This window comes from Hippocampus zosterae, chromosome 1 (assembly GCF_025434085.1).
Source record: "Hippocampus zosterae strain Florida chromosome 1, ASM2543408v3, whole genome shotgun sequence".
In the NCBI taxonomy this organism is placed as follows: Eukaryota; Metazoa; Chordata; class Actinopteri; order Syngnathiformes; family Syngnathidae; genus Hippocampus; species Hippocampus zosterae.
In genome coordinates, this window is record NC_067451.1 from 37,878,731 (window position 1) to 37,900,091 (window position 21,361).

Below are 21,361 nucleotides of genomic sequence, written 5' to 3' on the forward strand. Positions count from 1 at the left end.
TTAACTTACAGCATCTCATGCTTTCTCCCTAGTTGCCTTCAACTAGAACCACTAACTTCTGTACGGCTATTTGAACGACGGAAGGCTTATTGAGGCGCTCTCCCTTTCTCCCTAACTTTCGTTCTCCTATCTGTACGGTTTCTTTTCGCACCAGTCCGTCATCATCTTGATTTGCTTCAATAACCATAGCAAGTTTCCATTCGTTGCGAGGCACATCATCCTCTTTGATGATCACCTGTCACCTGTCACGTATCCCTTGACCTCGGTTGTGGTCGTTGGGGCGCCCGTGAAGACCCTTTCACCGTTTCTTTCCAACCGTCTCTGTTTTCTGCCGCTCTCTGGGACTTTGCGAAATCCAGGTTGGTCCACTCTCTGATGTTGTCCTCCCACCTCTTTTTCTGCCTTCCTCGTTTGCGAGATCCTTGTACAGTTCCTTGTAGCACCGTCTTTGCAAGGCCTGATGATTTCGTAACATGGCCGTACCACCGTAACTTCCGTCTTTTTACGATGGTGAGCAGGTTGTCATGGTGTCCGATAGCTTGTTGTATCCGATAGCTAGTTGATAGATAGTGATGTTGATGATCACAACATCACTAACTACCATATTGCGCCTTGGTGTAAGCCATCGTTGCCTCAGGGTAAGGTTTGCAAGGTATTCCTTCCTCCACCTGTGCCAGAATTGTTCGGAAAGATATTAAATCCTTCTCCACCGTTTTTTGGCGTAGAGATCTTCCTGGATAAACTCACCAGGTGGGGGAAGTGGTACAGACGACTTCATTGTAATCAAATGATTTGGCGTGAGAGGTTCCAAACGTGTGGGATCACTGATGTTGTCAACAGTCAAGGGCCGGTTGTTTACAATGGGCATAGCTTCATAAAAGAAAGTCCTTACGGAAGTCATTTAACCTTCCAGCGCTTTGGGCCAAGACAGTGCTCAGTACACTTCTCACTGTCCTGATTTGAAGTTCCCATACCCCGCCAGTGTGACTTGAGTGTGGCGTGTTCATCTGAAAATCACATAGTTTGTCTGCAAGGTAGGAGGCTAATCTTTGTTGATTTAATTCGGAAGGGGCCGAAGCAGTCCATACCACAGTAAGCGAATGGTGGTGTTGCATCAACACGGTCACTGGGTAAGTCTGCCATCCGCTGTTCCTCTGGTGGTGCGCGAATTCTTCTACATTGTACACACCGTCTTTGTAACTCATTGAGAGTTTGTCCTCTGCCTTGATGTTGTATTTTGTTGTGATGATGACTAATAATGAGGTTTGTGAGAGCACCATCTTTAGGGAGTATTACTGGGTGTTTTAATTCAAGCGACACAGCTGCTTTTCTTAGTCTTCCTCCTACTCTCAATATGCCGCCTTGAAAGCACGGGTCAAGCTGATAAAGTTGATGGTTACAAGGCAGTTTTCCTGATTTCTCGCTAAGCATGCTCATCTCCGTTTGGAAGACATCCTTTTGTGTCAGTTTAACAAGGGTCAGTGTAGCTTGCCTCTTTTCTTCTACGTTTACAGGTTTTGTGGTTTTGATTCTCTTGGCTAGCCGTTGGATGCGAGCAATGACATTAACTGCTGTTGCCCATTTTGAAATCCCACAGAAGCTCTTGAATGTCAAATTGCCTTACAGCTTCTGTCTTTAACACTTGTACAATCCTCACCTCAGGATCTCCCACCAGTAGCTCAGGTGTCACTTCGTTTATGGCTATATCTCTCTCCCATAAAAACCTTGGACCGGTGAGCCAATTTGAGTTGATGAGACCTGCCACGTTCAGGCCTCTGGAGGCATGGTCTGCAGGGTTGTCTCCTGTGTCGACGTAGTACCACCGCTTTGCATCACTGTTTTCTCGAATTCTCTGGACCCGATTTGCAACAAAGACATGGAATCGTTTAGCGTCATTGTTAATATATCCTAGAACCACTCGAGAGTCTGTCCAAAAATATTCTTCATCTATTTTGACTTCCAACTCCTCCCGGAACATCTTGCTCACGACTGCTGAGGTTACTGCTGCGCTTAGCTCCAGCCTTGGTATGGTGAGTATTTTGGTTGGAGCCACTCTCGCTTTGCCAATGACAAAGGAGCAGTTCACCTTCTCTTTAACACCCTGATGTAGCTACACTGACCATACCCTCGGCTGCTAGCGTCAGAAAAGTGGTGAAGCTCAACTCTCTGTACCTTGCCAAACCTAGCAATGTCAATTTGATCAAGGTTCTCCAAATCCTCTAGCCAAATCTCCCACCTTAACTTTAAGTCCATAGGTAGTAGATCGTCCCATCCTGTATCTCTCTGACACAACTCTTGTAGTATCCTCTTTCCTTCAAGGATGAATGGGGCTAAAAAACCGAGAGGATCGTATAAAGAGGCTACAACAGAAAGAATCCCTCTTCGTGTGGTGGGTCTTTTATCAAGTGACACCTTGAAGGAGAAACTGTCACTTTCGATCTTCCATCTTACCCCAAGCGCTCTTTGCACTGGTAAGTCGTCAGGCCTGAAATCAACATTCTTCACGTCCATAGCACATTCTGCTACAACGATTGAATCTAGCACTTCTCGGTTATTGGAAAGGAATTTGTGGAGGTGTAGGTTTCCTCTTGCACACAGAGCTTGAGCCCTTTTCACAAGCTCTTTCGCTTCAGCTACTGACTCCACGCTTATGAGTCCGTCATCAACATAGAAATTTTTCCGAATGAAACTAGCTGCATTGGGGAACTGTTTCTCATTAAGGTTGGCAAGGCATTTCATGGCATAATTGGCACAGCCAGGGGAAGACGATGCTCCGAATAAATGCACCTTCATACGGTATTCTGTGGGTTGTGAATCTAAGTCTCCATTTTCCCACCAGAGAAAACGCAGATAATCTCTGTCCTCCTTTCTAACATGAAACCCGTGAAACATTTTTTCTAAATCACACATAATTGCAACAGGGTGTTTCCTGAAACCCTCTCCGTGAGCCGTCACCTTACCGTGGTGGAGGGGTTTGTGTGTCCCAATGATCCTAGGAGCTAAGTTGTCTGGGGCTTTATGTCCCTGGCAGGGTCACCCATGGCAAACAGGTCCTAGGTGAGGGACCAGACAAAGCACGGCTCACAAAGCCCCTTATGAAAAATAAAATCGATGGTACTTTGTTTCCCTTGCCCGGACGCGGGTCACCGGGGCCCCCCTCTGGAGCCAGGCCTGGAGGTGGGGCTCGTTGGCGAGCGCCTGGTGGTGGGCCTACACCCATGGGGCCCGGCCGGGCTCAGCCCGAAGAGGCAACGTGGGTCCCCCTTCTCATGGTCTCACCACCCGTGGGAGGGGTCAAAGGGGTCGGGTGCAATGCGAGCTGGGCGGCAGCCAAAGGTGGGGACCCTGGCGGTCCGATCCTCGGCTGCAGAAGCTAGCTCTTGGGACATGGAATGTCACCTCTCTGGCAGGGATGGAGCCCGAACTGGTGTGTGAGGCAGAGAAGTTCCGACTGGATATAGTCGGACTTGCCTCCACACACAGCCTAGGTTCTGGTACCAGTCCTCTCGAGAGGGGTTGGACTCTCTTTCACTCTGGAGTTGCTCACGGTGAGAGGCGCAGAGCAGGTGTGGGCTTACTCATTGCCCCCCGGCTCAGTGCCTGTACATTGGGGTTCACACCGGTGGACGAGAGGGTTGCCTCCCTCCGCCTGCGGGTGGGGGGACGGGTCCTGACTGTTTTTTGTGCATATGCACCAAACAGCAGCTCAGCATACCCACCCTTTTTGGAGTCCTTGGAGGGTGTGCTGGAGAGTACTCCTGCTGGGGACTCCCTTGTTTTCCTGGGGGACTTCAATGCTCACGTGGGCAATGACAGTGAGACCTGGAGGGGCGTGATTGGGAGGAACGGCCCCCCCGATCAGAACTCGAGTGGTGTTTTGTTATTGGACGTCTGTGCTCGTCACGGACTCTCCATAACGAACACCTTGTTCAAACATAAGGGTGTCCACATGTGCACTTGGCACCAGGACACCCTAGGCCGTAGTTCGATGATCGACCTTGTGGTCGTGTCATCGGATTTGCGGCCGCATGTTCTGGACACTCGGGTGAAGAGAGGGGCGGAGCTGTCAACTGATCACCACCTGGTGGTGAGTAGGCCCCGATGGTGGGGGAAGATGCTGGTCCGTCCTGGCAGACCCAAACGTATTGTGAGGGTTTGTTGGGAGCGTCTGGCGGAATCCCCTGTCAGAAGGAGTTTCAACTCCCACCTCCGACAGAGCTTTTCCCATGTTCCGGGGGAGACGGGGGACATTGAGTCCGAGTGGACCATGTTCCGTGCCTCTATTGTTGAGGCGGCCAATTTGAGTTGTGGCCGTAAGGTGGTTGGTGCCTGTCGTGGCGGCAACCCTCGTACTCGCTGGTGGACACCAGCAGTAAGGGATGCCGTCAAGCTGAAGAAGGAGTCTTATCGAGCCTTTATGGCCTGTGGGACCCCAGAGGCAGCTGACGGGTACCGACTGGCCAAGCGGAACGCAGCTTTGGTGGTCGCCGAGGCAAAAACCAGAGCATGGGAAGAGTTCGGTGAGGCCATGGAAGCCGACTTCCGGACGGCTTCGAGGAAATTCTGGTCCACCATCCGACGTCTCAGGAGGGGGAAGCAGTGCACCACTAACAGTGTGTACAGTGGGGATGGGGCACTGCTGACTTCGACTCGGGACGTTGTGAACCGGTGGGCAGAGTACTTCGAAGACCTCCTCAACTCCACCAACATGCCTTCCTTGGAGGAAGCAGAGCCTGGGGACTCTGAGGTGGGCTCTCCTATCTCTGTGGTTGAAGTCACCGATGTGGTTAAAAAGCTCCTCGGTGGCAAGGCCCCAGGGGTGGATGAGATCCGCCCGGAGTTCCTCAAGGTTCTGGATGTTGTGGGGCTGTCCTGGTTGACACGCCTCTGCAACATCGCGTGGTCAACGGGGAGAGTGCCTCTGGATTGGCAGACCGGGGTGGTAGTCCCTCTTTTTAAAAAGGGGGACCGGAGGGTGTGTTCCAATTACAGAGGGATCACACTCCTCAGCCTCCCTGGTAAGGTCTATTCAGGGGTGCTGGAGAGGAGGGTCTGTCAGGAAGTCGAGCCTCAGATTGAGGAGGAGCAGTGTGGTTTTCGTCCCGGCCGTGGAACAGTGGACCAGCTCTACACCCTTAGCAGGGTTCTCGAGGGTATGTGGGAATTCGCCCAACCAGTCTACATGTGTTTTGTGGACTTGGAGAAGGCGTTTGACCGTGTCCCTCGGGGAGTTCTGTGGGGGGTGCTTCGTGGGTATGGAGTACCGAACCCCCTGATACGGGCTGTTCGGTCACTATACCACCGATGTCAGAGTTTGGTTCGCATTGCCGGCAGTAAGTCGGAATCGTTTCCAGTGAGGTTAGGACTCCGCCAAGGCTGCCCTTTGTCACCGATTCTGTTCATAACCTTCATGTACAGAATCTCTAGGCGCAGCCGAAGCGTTGAGGGGGTCCGTTTTGGTGGCCTCAGTATTGCATCCCTGCTTTTTGCAGATGATGTGGTGCTGTTGGCTCCTTCAATCAGGGCTCTCCAACTCTCACTGGAGCGTTTCGCAGCCGAGTGTGAAGCGGTTGGGATGAAAATCAGCACCTCCAAATCTGAAACCATGGTCCTCAGTCGGAAAATGGTGGAGTGCCCCCTCCGGGTCGGGGAGGAGATCTTACCCCAAGTGGAGGAGTTCAAGTATCTTGGGGTCTTGTTCACGAGTGGGGGTAGGAGGGAGCGGGAGATCGACAGGCGGATCGGTGCAGCGTCTGCTGTGATGCGGACGTTGTATCGGTCTGTCGTGGTGAAGAAGGAGCTGAGCCAAAGGGCGAAGCTCTCAATTTACGGGTCGATCTACGTCCCAACCCTCACCTATGGTCACGAGCTATGGGTCGTGACCGAAAGAACGAGATCCCGGATACAAGCGGCCGAAATGAGTTTTCTCCGCAGGGTGTCCGGGCTCTCCCTTAGAGATAAGGTGAGAAGCTCGGTCATCCGGGAGGGGCTCCGAGTCGAGCCGCTTCTCCTCCACATCGAGAGGAGCCAGATGAGGTGGCTTGGGCATCTGATTCGGATGCCTCCTGAACGCCTCCCTGGTGAGGTGTTCCGGGCATGTCCCACCGGGAGGAGACCCCGAGGAAGACCCAGGACACGCTGGAGAGACTATGTCACCCAGCTGGCCTGGGAACGCCTCGGGATCCCCCGGGGAGAGGTGGAAGAAGTAGCTAGGGAGAGGGAAGTCTGGGCTTCCCTGCTAAAGCTGTTGCCCCCGCGACCCGGCCCCGGATAAGCGGTAGAAGATGGATGGATGGATGGATGTTTCCTGAAACGAAATAGTACAGCTGTGAGGCCATTTGTAAGGTCAGGTCCTGTTAACAGATGGTCATTCAGTGAGGTGGCCTTTGTACTTTGCAGAACAGTCAAAGACCACGCGGATCTTGTTCGGTTTCCGGGGGTGGTACACACCTTGATGAGGGATATACCAAAGATTGCCGAGTTCTGGTTGGCTGTCTACTTTCTCTGCATCACCATCTTTAATGATGCCCTCCATAAACTTCAGATAGTCACCTTTGAACTTGTGATCTCTGTCTAACTTCCCTTTCAGTTGTTTCAGTCGTGCCAAAGCCAGCACCTTATTGTTTGGGAGGTGAGGTCGTGCTTTGAAAGGAAGTGGCATTTCGAGGTGACCGTGTTCATTTTGTTGGAAGCCTCCTTTTAATATTTGCAGAAAGAGAATGTCATCTTGAGATATGCTTTTTTCACCTGCTTTTGTGTCTGCAAAACCAGACTCAAGGGCTTTAATGACGGCTGATGGTGTTACAGGTGGTAACTCTTTGACAGATACTCGAAGACAAAGTCCAGTCACATCGCCTGCATTTACGCATTGTGCTACTCCTCCCACAATACTCCAGCCAAGATCGGTTTTGACAGCGTAAGGCTCGTAGTCACCTCCAGTAATGACCTCTCTTGGAATCAAGGCTCGGGAGCAGTCATAGCCAATCAATAATCCAATGCCACAATCCATTGGTGGGGGTATCTCTTGAGTTATGTTAACAAGATGTTTCCATGAAGTGGCTGTTTTGCGGGTAGGAATATGTGTCCACTCAGGAGGAATGAAGTCTCTTGTGTAGGCCGGAGGTAGGTCAATTGAAATATTTGAGGAAAATCCTCTTACTTTAAGTCCACAAACTCTTTCGCTTTTTATCAATGAGTCCTTTCCCATCATCGTGGAGAGTTTCAATTTAACTGGGTCCATGTCTACCTTAAGCTTTGCGCACAATTCTTGATCAACAAACGTGTGGCTACTTTGTGTGTCCAACAGCGCATAAGCTAGGGCCTCTGTCTCAGGTGCGTTAGGTGCTGAGATCCAGACGGGCACAATCATTGATGTACTCACAACATCACTTCCCTTGACACAACAAGGTAGTGAGGATGTGATTTCTTCAGTGGTGTTCTGTGCTGAGGCTGTCTCCGTTGGAGAACGATCTTCATGTAATGCGGTTGGATGATTCTTTCGGCATACTCCACACATGGCTCTATTTCTACATGCCTTAGAATTGTGACCCTTTCTCAGGCATACAAAACATAGCTTATTTTCATAGATGTATTTTCTCTTTTCCTCTGAAGACATTTTCATAAGCTTCTTACATTTATGTAGAGAGTGTTCTTCTCCACAGCATATACATATGCCTGGATTTTCGGCATCTCGTAAATCGTTTTCATTGGGGTCTTGATCGGCTGTAGAGGTTTGCGGATCTGGGATCCTCACCTTTGCAGCAAATGTGTTTGCTTTTCATTGCCTACCTCCCTTTACTGTCATCTCAGTAGATTGTCTTAATGCGTATAGAGACGACACTGGATTGCAAGCGATGCGAAGGAAATGCAACATTCTCTTTGGTGTGTACGGGGCTGCTCGTACCATTCCTTTCCTTAATTTCCTCTTCCTCATATACACCTAACTGTGCCTTAATTACTTCCATGTCTCTGATTTTCAAGTTTTTTCAACTGCTGACGTTGAGCTTCAATAGTCTCTTCCATGTTAATCTCAGTTTCCTTTGCAGCCAGAAGAGCAGCCATTTCGGCCCGCTTAACTGAAATGCTTGGTGATTCGGACGGGTGCCCGGAAGGCTTGGCACTGGGTGCTGTAACTATGGAGGCGGTGGAACCATATATGGACCTGGCATATTCGTTATCTAGCAGCATGTGTAATTTTGCGTTTTCTGCCACAGCATCAAAATCTTCTTCATCTTCTGTTAGACGGATACTCATTACTTGCAGTAAGTCTGCTGTTGCCGCTACACATGAATCAACTTTTCGCCGTAATTCTTGACTTGGTGTTGTCTGGCTTCGGACACTGTCGTATATTTCTTTTATCTCACCCTCAAGCTTCTCAACTTCATCCATCATGTCGTACACGTCTTGCTCAGGGCACCATTGTTTTAACTTTCTTCGGGTTTCTCTAACATGACTTTTCCATTTCTCATAAGTTACATTCAACTTGCCTTCCTTTTGAATGAACACTTTCTCTTTTAGTTCCTGCATTTTAGGTGTCAAATGTCTTAAACGAGAGGATTTTCTTATTTTTGCCTCAGCCTCCCTTTCCACATTTTCATGCTCCTGCATCTCATCACACTGACTGTCACTATATTGAGACATTTTTGGAGCTTTCAAACTTCAGAACCTGAGTTTTACAGAGCACTAATAACAATGGCGCGCTTGTCAAACATTCCACAGATATTTTCACACATTCAAGAACTCACATTCATGAGGTCTCATTTATGATAATCTTCGCCTATGTTCTATCCATCTACTTTGCGAGCTACTGGAAGCTGTATAGGCCTTTGCCAACTCTGGTTAATGTCCACCGAAACCTTTAGCTGCTACAGGATGAGAAGCAACGTCGCGCGTTGAAATCTTGCCTTACTGCCGGTTGAGGAGCGACGATGCATGCTGAGGGCCTGTAGCTTGCTGCGGGTTGAGTGCGACGACGTTCGAAGTATCTCGTGGATAGCTGCGTGGCACGCGGGTCGAGTGCGACGACGCTCGATGTAGCTCGTAGCTTGCTACGTGATGTGCGCCGAAGCCGATAGCTTGCCGTGGGGGGAGCACCTGCGCGCCGAAGCCTCCAGAAGGATGGATGAGGACACATTTTCACTGCATCTACCCCGGTCAAGGATGACGCCTCGTACTGATGTCCAAAACGTTTAATCATGGAACACCGTGAAAACTAAAACACATTTCGAACAACAATCGAAATTACAATATCTTGAACAGGACATTAAATAAATAACACAAAATGACATACCGTGTGCACCTTGGTAAACCGAAAGTAGATCAAGTTACGGTAATTCACGTAGATCACACGGTATCGTAGTTCTGTCTCTGACTCTCTCTCTCTCTCTGTCTCCCGTTGTCTTCTCGATCTTTCTCTCATTCCTCGCTATTCACGGCACTTGACCCGGAAGTGATTTTTAACAAACATTCCGAATAACATATTCAGAGGATTTAAGGAAAAAACAAATATGAAAGTTCACATAGAAATATGAAAAACAAAACAACAAGCCTAAAATAAATTATATTTTTGTTGTCATGGCAACCAACAACTCAGTCTTGGCGCCAGTTACAACGAGCATAAAAAATAAATGAAATAAATGAAAAAAGATTGCGAGATCCAATACTTTGGAATACTTTGCGAGATCTGGCATTCTTTGCCAGATCTCGCAATACTTTGGAATACTTTGCGAGATCTCGCATTACTTTGTGAGATCTCGCAATACCTTGGAATACTTTGCGAGATCTCACAAAGTACTTTGTGAGATCTCACAATACTTTGGAATACTTACCAAGATCTCGCATTACTTTGCGAGATCTTGCATTACTATGCGATATCTCGCTAAGTTTTTTTTTCATTCCATGTCCCCTTAGGGGCTTCGTAATTCACACATAATCTCTCACAAAATATTACTGTCCATCAACAACAGTGAAAAAAATATTTTGTCATACAACAGCTGCTTTAACAGCTCTTTTTATGGAATCAAAACAGAGCAATATAACATTATAAAGTGCACATCTAAGGTAAACTAGTACTCAGCCGATAGTGGATTTAAGCCATGGTTGCATACTTCGTTTTTCTCAAGTTTGTTTTGAACACAGCAGTCAGGCTATGTTGATTCTGTTGGTCCTTCTTGCACGGAAGTCTCTCTATAGTTTTGTGTAGACATCATTTCGGTTGACTCCACTTGGTTCGATGACAACACTGGAGACGTTTTATTTTCGTTAGGTCGCTACCACTGCACCGCTGAACTTTCGTTGTCATGTCACCTCCTCAGCCCACTGTCACTGTCAGACGAATACAAAGAAGCTCCACCCGCTCTACTTATATGGACACGGAACGCTGGAACCTTACAAAATAGTTTCAAACAAGTAACAATTGCGTCAGAGGCATACATCATATACCTAGATACAGGTAACTTTGGTCTTGTCAGTGGAACAATCTGACTTCTGTGGGAAGTCTCTCTACGGGTTTGTGCAGACATCATTTCGGATGACGACACTTGGTTCGATGGAGCCGTTTTATTTTTAGTGTTCGCTAGGTCGCTACCCCTGCACCGCTGAACTTGCACACTCAGCACACCGTCACTGTCAGACAACACAGAGAAGCTCCACCCGCTTTATTTATATGGCCACAGAACATTTGACCTTCCACACAAAATAGTTCCAAACAAGTAACCATCGCGTCAGTAGCATACATCGTATTCGACAGGCTACCTGCTCTTTATTCACCAGAGGCTCATCAACCTAGTCTCTTATTTCTCTCCCAAAACAGTGTCTTCTCCGCTACGTACAATCTCTGTACACAGCTTGTAACGTAGGTTCTCGCTGACAAACCGGAGTCGTTAGATGCAATGCGAATGATTTCTGCTTGAGTCTGCCTGTCACGGTTCTGTTTCAGTCTGGCCAGCAGGTGGCATCAGCGGACTTCTGTGCACACCTGCTGCCAATCTATGATTAGTAAACTCTGTACTTAAGGAACCCTCTGCTGTGCACCTGTTGTCGGAGTATTGCCTTTGCCTTGCTGCTTCCTTGGTGCTTCCTTGCTCATAGACTGCTTTTGCTATAGACTTCTTCGTGTTTCGCTTTTGAACTCTCGGTACCAAGTATTTTGTAGGTATGGTTTTTGTTTTGGGATTTGGCTTTCGCTTGCGTGTATTTGCTACATTGTTTTTTGTTGGCCTTTGCGGTTCTTATTTTCCTGCATTGCCTTTTGTGCAAGCGCTTTTTGTTATTCGTTTTTGTGCCCTCTGGTCCTTGTTTTGACCAGCACTTTATGTTACTTCTTTGGCAGTGCGATTTTTGTATATTAAACCCTTTTTGCTACGGAGACCTTGTTTGGTGTCTACACTTCTGGGATCCCACCTTTATTTCGGCTTGCCCGAACATGACACTGGCTGTGGACAATGTTGACAGGGTTGCATGTAGTAGCCATACATTTAGCTATGGCTTCAGAAAATTTGTTCTTAATCGTGTCATCCATTTTCTTCGCTTTGAAATGATCCATAGCTGTCTGTCTTAGACGAGGGGGCGGAGTACTCACGTCAGCTGTGTGCTTGGCCATGAAGTGGTATTTCAGACTCGACGTGCTACGATGATAGCTCAGTTTACGACTGCAAAACATACAGGTAACTTTCGTCTTGTCAGTGGAACAATCTGGCAACTTTTTAAAAGTAAACTTTCCATTCCTAAACTCTTTAAGTATTCGTTTTCGGTGTCTCACGCGTGCGTGGACCTGTGCAGCGCGCTTGTTGTTTTGTTTTTGGTTTAATTCTTATTTCTTGAATTTCAATGAAAAGAAGACATAGGTGATACTGTTTGGTCCCATTGGCCCTTGTACATCCCATCCTGTAGACTTGGGCCCCCTGTCTCCTTATCTTAAGTCAACAGTCTCAAACTTGGGCCTTAAACTGGACAGTGAATTCAAACTTGACCGGCAAATCGGTGCTGTTGTTAAATCCGGCTTCTTTCACCTTAGACAGCTGGCCAAAGTAAAACCTCTCCTCTCTCATGAACACTTTGAGACAGTAATTCATGCCGTTGTCACATCCCGGCTTGATTACTGCAATTCCCTTGGAGTCAGCCAGTCCTCAATTAACCGCCTTCAGCTGGTCCAGAATGCCGCTGCCTGCCTCTTGACTGGTACTCGTAAGAGGGAGCACATAACTCCTACTCTGACATCCCTTCACTGGCTCCCCATACATTTTAGAGTTTTTTTCAAGATCCTCTTATTTGTTTTGAAATCTCTAAATGACCTCGCGCCACCTTACATCTGAGCTCATCCGCCCCTACACACCTGCCCGCCGCCTCAGGTCTGCGGGCCAGACATTATTAGCAGTACCAAGAAGTAAACTGTGGCTCAGAGGGGATCAAGCCTTTTCTGTTGCTGGTCCCTCTCTGGAATAACCTACCACTGAACATTCGGCAAGCCTCCTTGCTGCCCATCTTCAAATCCCTCCTCAAAACTCACTTGTCTTCTTTGGCATTCGACTCAGCATGACTTAGATTTGTTCTTCGTTTTACTGTTCGGTACTTTCTACAGTCTTTGTTACCAATTTGTTTTACTGTTTATTGTATATGTTAAATTGCTCCATGTACAGCACTTCGTATGCAGCGATGGCTGTTCGAAAGTGCTCTATAAATACAATTGAATTGACTTGAATTGAATTGAATATTTATCGAGCAACGTAACATTCGCTGTGACGTGGGCCGCGTGAATCTCGCGAGAAAAAAAATTATCCCGCTAAAATTCCTTTCAATTAATGCCAATAAAAACACACTAAACCGACATATGTAATTGATACACAAGGAACACAACTCCCTGATGAGTTTCGAGGCTTCACACAAGCAGACATGATGATGGGTACAAGCATTGACAAACAGAACAGTTAACTGCATTCAGAAGTAGAAAAAACAAAGGTAGCTTACCAAAATTACGATAAGAATGTACAATGGCAACATCGAAACACATAAATGGAAAAGAAAATATTTTGTAATGATCAGATTTTCATCAAAGGTAACGCCGTATGCAGGATCCTAATTTGAGTATGTTAACATTATAAGGCATATTTATATTTCTTAGTAGTTCATGGTCTCATTTTATTAACATTTGTTGTACATTAAAATAACACTGTTTGAAACTAATGGGAAAAAAATCTGTTCCTAAAACATTGAATTATTCTATAATTATCTTTGTTGTCAATACCTCTTAAAACTGGCAATATAAAAATCAATCAATGAATGACCTGGAGCTGTTTGATGTTCTTTTGAGGATGTCCAGTCAAAAGACCGTTCCAAAAATGAAGTCACATGAAAATAAAGCTTCACACCTACATTTTTATTCGGAATAAGAGTCTCATTTGTGTTTGTGTTGCTGCAGTGTAAATAGCAAATGCACTGTGCTTTGTGGTGTTGATTGCTAATCTGTCACACTTGTTGTTCCTAGGTGCCTTGTCCTACGCTGAACTGGGATCTTATATTAAGAAGTCTGGTGGGCATTACACATACTTATTGGAGGCTTTTGGTCCACATGTGGCTTTTGTGAAACTCTGGGCTGATGTCACTGTGATCAGGTAATGTTTGATTTTGTTTACTAACCTTGTACTGAGAATGTGAATCCTATGTCCTATGTCAATATTTCATTGACAGTGATCCCTCACTACTTCGCGGTTCACTTATCGCAGTTTCAGTGCATCACGTTTTTTTCCCCCAAAGTATTGTATACAGAAAAAAATGCAGAATGTCTCACAGATTTTATACATGGCTGTACGCTTGATTGGTTCCCAGCGCGACGTCGACCAATGACAGCACCAGTGGATCTATGCCATGATGCACAGCCATGTTGATTGACTGTGCATCTTCGCAGTCCCGCCCAGCATCCTCCCTTGTGTCTTATCACGTGGGGTACTCTTTGGTCAATGTCTCATCACGGGGTTGCCTAGATCAGTGTCAGGAGTCTAGACACTTTTTGGACTAAAGATTGACTTTCTGAACAACCATCCTCCTGCGATCGACCTGTTACTGTGCCTGCGCACGCATAGTCACACGCACGCCATGATGAGCAACAGCCTGACACGGAGGCATGCGACACACTTTTGCACCCTTTTAACTATTGTAGCTCACATGTACCGTTTTAAAGTGCTTCCCTCGGCCCTCTAGATACTTATTCTTTGCCCGTGCCGTCTGTGATTTTTACACGAAACAAATTCTGAATGTGAATAATGATAACGGTAAAAGATATAGCGCAACAGCTCTGATCACAAGCTGCAATTGCAGACTGCTGAGTGCAAACGACAACGTAACGCGGGTCAGGCCCCACCTTAGGTTAAAGATTTAAATACCTGCTTTATTTTTTTTATACTTTTTGTGAGAATGAGACTGATAGGATGAGTAGAGTGCAGTGTACATTAAAACCAAAATATATATTACCAAAATGCACAAAGACACACCAATGGTTGTTTTTTTTTTCTCCTCTATACACCTCGCGGTGGACTTGGGACCAGTTCTCAATCTAGCGGTTGATTGCAATCGATGTAATGGGCACCCCTATGCTTCTATATGTGCTGGGTCTTTTTTTTATCCTAGCCTCAAATTATCCTCGGAGTATAGTTTTTTTTTTTGTGGTTTCCTTTCGGAACTCTGACTGTAAATTTCCCCAGTGTGGGACAAATAAAGGATATTTATTATATATATCTTATTTACTTCTTATTTTAACATTTCAGTTTATTTGAGCAAGTGTTTGTATACAATAATGGTTATCAATCATCCTTCAGCTTCATGATGTCTTGGAAGAGTGAAAACGGTCTTTGACATTGTCCAGCTGAGTGCAGCTCATAAGGTGAACTGTGGGGGAGGGGCGGGGTGAACATTTTTGACTGGTACATTATCTCAGCCCAAGGCATATTTGTTTCTCAACAGCTCTCCACAATCATCCCGTGTTGTCTTTTGAGTCAAGAAAATTTGTCTTTTATTTACCATGAAAATTATCTTTGTAATGGCCAGTCAGAGGGCATACTTGCATACTGCCAATCCTAAAGTTTTAGAGGACAGAGGAACAAAATTAGCACACCACCCATTTCAATTTCAGTTTAGATTAGAAAAACAACAAACTGTATCATTTGGAAAATACATTTTTTATTTCACGCAAAGTATATGTACCAAAACGCAAGAAGACTGTCGATATCCTCAGCAGCATGCACAGCCAAGTTGAGACTGAGGATACATACAACCACTGTGACCCAGTACAACAAAGCCAAGTGTGGAGAGGATGTGATGGACCAGGTGGTGTGGGAGTACACTGTGCGTGCAGGAACACGGAGATGGCCAATTTCTGTGTTCTACGACATGATCGACTTGGCTGCACTGAATGCTCACATTGTTTATCAGGCATGCACAGGGGTGCAGGAAAGACGAGCACAGTTCCTGCTTGAACTGGCAAAAGAGCTGGCCAGATCTCACATCAATGCAAAGGAATCACACAAAGAGAACAAGCTTCTTCAGCAGCCTCTCACACCCAGCCCCGGTAAAAGAGCCAAATGTCAAGTTAGAGACGGATGCACACGGAACTCTGCAACTGGCAGATGTGTTCACTGCTACAAGTACACCAGTGGCAAATGCAAGAAGGAGCCACCACTGGAGTGCCAACCCTGTTCTGACAGCCCAGACAGACTATGTAAATGCATTTATAGATTTTGAGAAGTCTGTCGATTCCCTATTTTTTGTATTTTGCAGGATAACAACAATAAAAAAGTGTTGGTATATTTGTTTTTCTTTTGACATACCCTGTATATATTTTACCCTCTCAGAAATACTGATCTTATTTGAATATTTCAGTTTATTTGAGCAGATGTTTGTATACAATAATGGTTATCAATCATTCTTCAGCTTCATGATGTGTTTGAATAGTTATTTTTATAATGGCCAGTCATTTTATGGAGGGCATACTGCCAATCCTAAAATTTTAGAGGACAGAGGAACAAAGTTAGCACCCCACATATTTCAATTTCAGTTTAGAAAAAAGAACAAACTGTACAATTTGAAAAATACTTTTTTTATTTCACACAAAGATACCCTTACCCTAAGAATCAAGTCAAGTCAACAGTATTTGTAGAGCACTTTCAAACAGCCATTGCTGCATACAAAGTGCTCTACATGGAGCAATTTAACATGCACAATAAACAGTAAGACAAATCGGTAATAAAGGCGGTAGAAAGCAATAAAAACAGTAAAACCAAGAACAAATCTAAGTCATGCTGAGTCGAATGCCAAAGAATACAAGTGAGTTTTGAGGAGGGCTTTGAGGCAGCGAGGAGGCTTGCCGAATGTTCTGTGGGAGGTCAATCCAGAGAGAGGGACCAGCAACAGAAAAGGCTCGATCCCCTCTGAGCCTCAGTTTAATTCTTGGTCCTTCTAATAATGTCTGGTCCACAGACCTGAGGCGCCTGGCAGGTATGTAGGGCGGATGAGTAAGGTGGCGCGAGATTATTCAGAGATTTGAAAACAAAGAGGAGGATCTTGAAAATAACTCTAAAATGAATGGGGAGCCATTGAAGGGATGCCAGAGTAGGAGTTATGTGCTCCCTCTTACGAGTACCAGTCAAGAGGCGAACAGCGGCGTTCTGGACCAGCTGAAAGCGCTTAATGGAGGACTGGCTGACTCCAAAGTAAAGGGCATTGCAGTAATCGAACCGGGATGTGACAAAGGCATGAATTACTGTCTCAAAGTGTTCATGTTAGAGGAGAGGTTTTATTTTAGCCAGCTGTCTAAGGTGAAGGAAGATGGATTTAACAACGGCACCAATTTGCCGATCGAGTTTGAAATCACTGTCCAGTTTAAGGCCCAAGTTTGAGACTGTTGACTTAAGATAAGGAGACAGGGGGGCCAAGTCTACAGGATGGAATGCACAAGCCACTGGGACCAAACAATATCACCTCTGTCTTCTTTTCGTTGAATTTCAAGAAATTTTGTGCCATCCAGGTTTTGATTTCTTCCAGACAGGATAGGAGTGGCCTTAATGAGAAGGCGTCTTTCTTGCTCAGTGGGACATAGATCTGGCAGTCATCTGCATAGCAGTGGAAGGGAATACCATGTTTCCTTAACATGGAACCCAATGGGAGCAGATACAGCGAAAACAGCAGAGGCCCCAGAATTGAGCCCTGTGGAACACCACATGACAGGGGAGCATTGCGTGACTCAGAGCAGCCAAGGCTGACACAAAAGGTTCTGTCAGCTAGATAGGACCTAAACCACTCAAGAGCACTGCCGCCAATGCCCACCAAGTGCTGCAAACGTGGTCTCCAGAGTCATTTGCAAGGAGGATGTCATTAGAAACGCGTAACAGGGCTGACTCCGTGCTATGCATCATCTTGAAACCTGACTGGAAGACCTCCAAGTTGTTATGTTCATCCAAGAAAAATTCCAACTGCATGTGCACCACTTTTTCCAGAATTTTGAAAATGAAAGGCAGTTTGGAAATGGGCCTGAAACTTGACAGCACAGCTACATCCTCCAAAAGCGCCAAGGACAAGGCTTGGGTTTAGGTTTTGGGAGCACAGTTTTTGAAGGAGCCACCAAATCCAGGATGGCACGGCATGACGAGTCGAACCAAGAGGTGAGTTCCTCTGTGTTAGACGAGGGTACGCAAAGGTCATTAAAGGCATCAGAGAAACGACTAGCAGTGCGGGGGTTAAAAATTCGGCGTTTACAACTAGGAGCGCCAGATTTCACAGCAGCATGCGATAAGACTACGTCAAACACAACTGCCATGTGATCAGAAATCCCATTTTCAAGGACTTCCAGATTTGACACCGGTAGACCATGAGCAAGGACAAGGTCTAAAATATGTCCTTGTTCATGTGTCGGGCTGGTCACATACTGCACAAAATTAAGAGTCGATAAGTCTTAAGAAGTCTCTTGCCAGCGGTTTTTGCGGACAGCTGATTTCCGCAAGAAAGGCTGAAAAGTCGCTTAAAAAGTCTTTGCTGTATTTAGGAGGACGGTAAATGACAGCACAGAGCACCGGGGAAACACGACCAACTTCAAAGAAGGTTGCTTCAAAGCTGGTGGCCGATGTGGTGAATGTGCACCGTTTACAATTGAAATTGTTCTTAAAGATGCTCACCATACCTCCACCACGACCTGATGTCCTCGGGGTATCGAGGAAACCACAGTCAGGTGGCAACAATTCAATCAAAGCGTTATACTCACCAGTACCTGCCCAAGTCTCCGTCAGACACAGGAAATCCAAGTCATTAGGGCCGTTCACACAGCACACATTTGCTCCGGTGCTGCACCGAGATATTTTGTTGCGGGATATTTTGCACCACAGCAAATTGTGTGGAGGGTTCACACGTACAAAGCCGCTGAGCGACACTGTGTCGGGGCTGCCCCACTTGCGGTCACACGGCAGTTTCTGCAGCGGAGCAAAACGACAGGAATGCGGAAGTAGAACATGCGCATGCCTAAAGTGTACTCCCTTTTCCCCGCCTTCTTCTTTGTGACAAAAATGGCTTCCTCTCCGGAGAAATCAACGATGTGGTCGCTTATCAGACGCCGCAGGAGAGAGAGAAAAGAAAGATTCCTGAAATACAGAAGAGCACGACAACTACGTATTCTTCGTTTTATTCAGCAACAAATGGACGACTACGCGGCGTTCATGGCTATGTGGACGGTCGCCATGGCGTCACCAAACGCCGAGAAAGCCACATGGATGAAGACACGCAGTTCTGTTTGGTGGGACAGAGTTGTCAACGATTCGTTCACTCATTCAGACTGGATATCTACCGTATTTTCACGACTATTCGACGCACCGTACGGTTGGGCGCAGTCTCATTAATGGGTGACATTTCTGTATTTTACACATAGACAGACCGCACTGTACCAATGTGTGCAGTTTTACAGTGGTATAACATATGCCAGCTTAAACATACGGCATGCATGCGCCCACGCTAACACGTTAGCTTGAAGCATACGGTAGCATGCCAAGACGTACAGATACAAGCTAAAAACACGTTTTTAAAAAGGCAACGAAAGCAGAACTGAGTTCGGGTGTATTTTATTTAGCCATCGTACAATGTTCTCACGTTTTTCGATCAATCATCACCCAGAAATCCATCAAAGCCCTCATCCTCTGTATCAGAAGCATAGGACTGCACATCCCAGTTATCATTGAACGCATCACATGCTAGTGTGAGTTGCTACCCATTGCCGAGCGGAAAGAAGGAGCAGCAACAGCAAAGTAAACATTTCTCTTGTGTGAAGCTTTCCCACATTTGAAAGTAAAGAACAGAGCGAAACATGGTGGCAGTGCGCGTGTGTGTAGAAAGAATTGAACAATTGTGCAAGTACCGTAATCCATCAAAAACGCCGCGTTCCCTCTCGTTGTTGCGTATTGTGGCGTAACTCGCCCAGCGCTGCCTCTCACTCTTTGTAAAGTTGTGTTTGCCATCGATCATCTATTGTTCCCATGCCGTTCGCAACTTTACTTTGAACGCCCGGTTGATGCCAATGTCCAGCGGTTGGAGTTCTTTAGTCAAGCCTCCGGGAATAACGGCAAGCTCAGAGTTCATTTGCTTGACTTGGTTTTTCACCGCTGCTGTGAGATGGGCACGCATGCCAAAAGCATAACCGGTGGCTTTAATTTTGAACTGAGCTTCGTAGGCGTGTCTCTTTGACGAATTTATTTTCAGGGGTTCTTAGAAACCAAAACCGGAGTTGTTTTGCAACAATGCACAGTGCCACACTCTATACAGGTGTTGGTACCTGCTTGCAGCGTCCCTTTAGCGTCCACTTACACGCCCACCCTTCACCATTGGCGGACTGCTCCCCAGCTTGCCTGTCCTCTCTCTCTCTCTCTCTCTCTCTCTATGTATATATACACGCCCACCCTCCCCTGATTGGCCGACTTCTTTCCCGCATGCCTGGCCACAGTCACTTCCGCCTTTTCTCTATATAAACAGCGTGTCGGCTGTCAGTCAGATTTTGGAACTCAGAGCATACAAAGGACGCTCCGCACCATAAGGCGTCCTGTCCATTTTGGAGAAAATTTAAGACTTTTAATGGCGCCTTATAGTCGTGAAAATACGGTAACTTCAGAATGAGCAAGGAAGCATTCGGATATGTGTGCGAGAAGCTACGCCCTTCCCTCTCATGTGTAACGACTGCCATGCGAACGCCGATCAGCGTGCAAAAACGGGTCGCGATCACCCTCTGGAAACTGGCTACCAACGCGTGCTACAGAACAATAGGACATCTTTTCGGTGTTGCCAAAAACACAGTCTGTGTCATCGTTCATCAGACTTGTTCTGCCATTGTTTCAGAAATGAGCCAAGACCTCATTAAATGGCCTGTTGGTGACCTGATGGTTGAAAATGTCCGAAATTTTCAACAGCGCTGGGGCTTTCCTGAAGTTCTGGGTGCAATCGATGGTACACACATTCCCATTATTCGACCACATGATTGTCATACTGACCACTACAACAGAAAAGGATTTTATTCTGTTATTATGCAAGCTGTTGTCGATAGCAGCTATCGATTTATTGACATTTTTATTGGCTGGCCAGGTAGTGTACATGACGCACGAGTATTTGCAAACTCTCCCTTATATCAAAACAGAACATCTGGCTTATTGTTTTGGGCAGATAAACGGGATATTGGTGGAGTGCAAGTACCATTGCTGTTGGGTGATGCAGCATATCCCTTATCTATGTGGCTCATGAAGCCTTTTTCAGACAATGGCAGACTGACACAACCTCAAAAAGAATTCAACTATAAACATAGCAAGGCAAGAATGGTTGTGGAAAATGCATTTGGCAGGTTGAAAGGTCGATGGAGAATTCTGCTCAAAACACAGGAAACACACCTGCCAAACCTCAATAACATTGTTGCAGCATGTTGTACACTTCACAATTTGTGCGAAAAATGGGGAGAACATTTTGACAACGAATGGATGGTGGCAAGTTGTGAAAATGACAAGACCACAGATGAAATGAGGGATGACCAAAGACCAACATGTGACAGTGCAGCAGCCATACGGCAGGCCCTACTAGTGCATTTAAATGCCTTAAAGTGTTGCTACACTAAATAAAACGTTTTGAAAAATGCACAAGATATTTCAATGTTTCTTTTATGCTTTAAACCTTTAATCTCTAGAGAGAGAGAGAATATATGAAAAGAACTGTGATTTGGCATTGGAGAACAAACTTTTATTTGGCACAGAAATCTTCAAAACATCTACACATTCTAACATGTAAATTCTAAGATTATCACTCAAATATGAACACGTACTATTGACTTGCAATTAGAAAAGGAATACTGCTATATACACAC

At 46.1% G+C, this 21,361-nt stretch overlaps 1 protein-coding gene across 1 annotated transcript in view; it reads left to right on the forward strand.

The window, feature by feature from the left end:
* Positions 1 to 21,361, forward strand: part of LOC127596862 (cystine/glutamate transporter-like) — a 123,801-nt gene that overhangs the window by 42,887 nt on the left and 59,553 nt on the right. Inside the window, exon 2 of the mRNA XM_052059832.1 lies at positions 13,481 to 13,607. Coding sequence (XP_051915792.1) covers positions 13,481 to 13,607 — 127 coding nt within the window. The remainder of the gene's footprint in view (positions 1 to 13,480; positions 13,608 to 21,361) is intronic.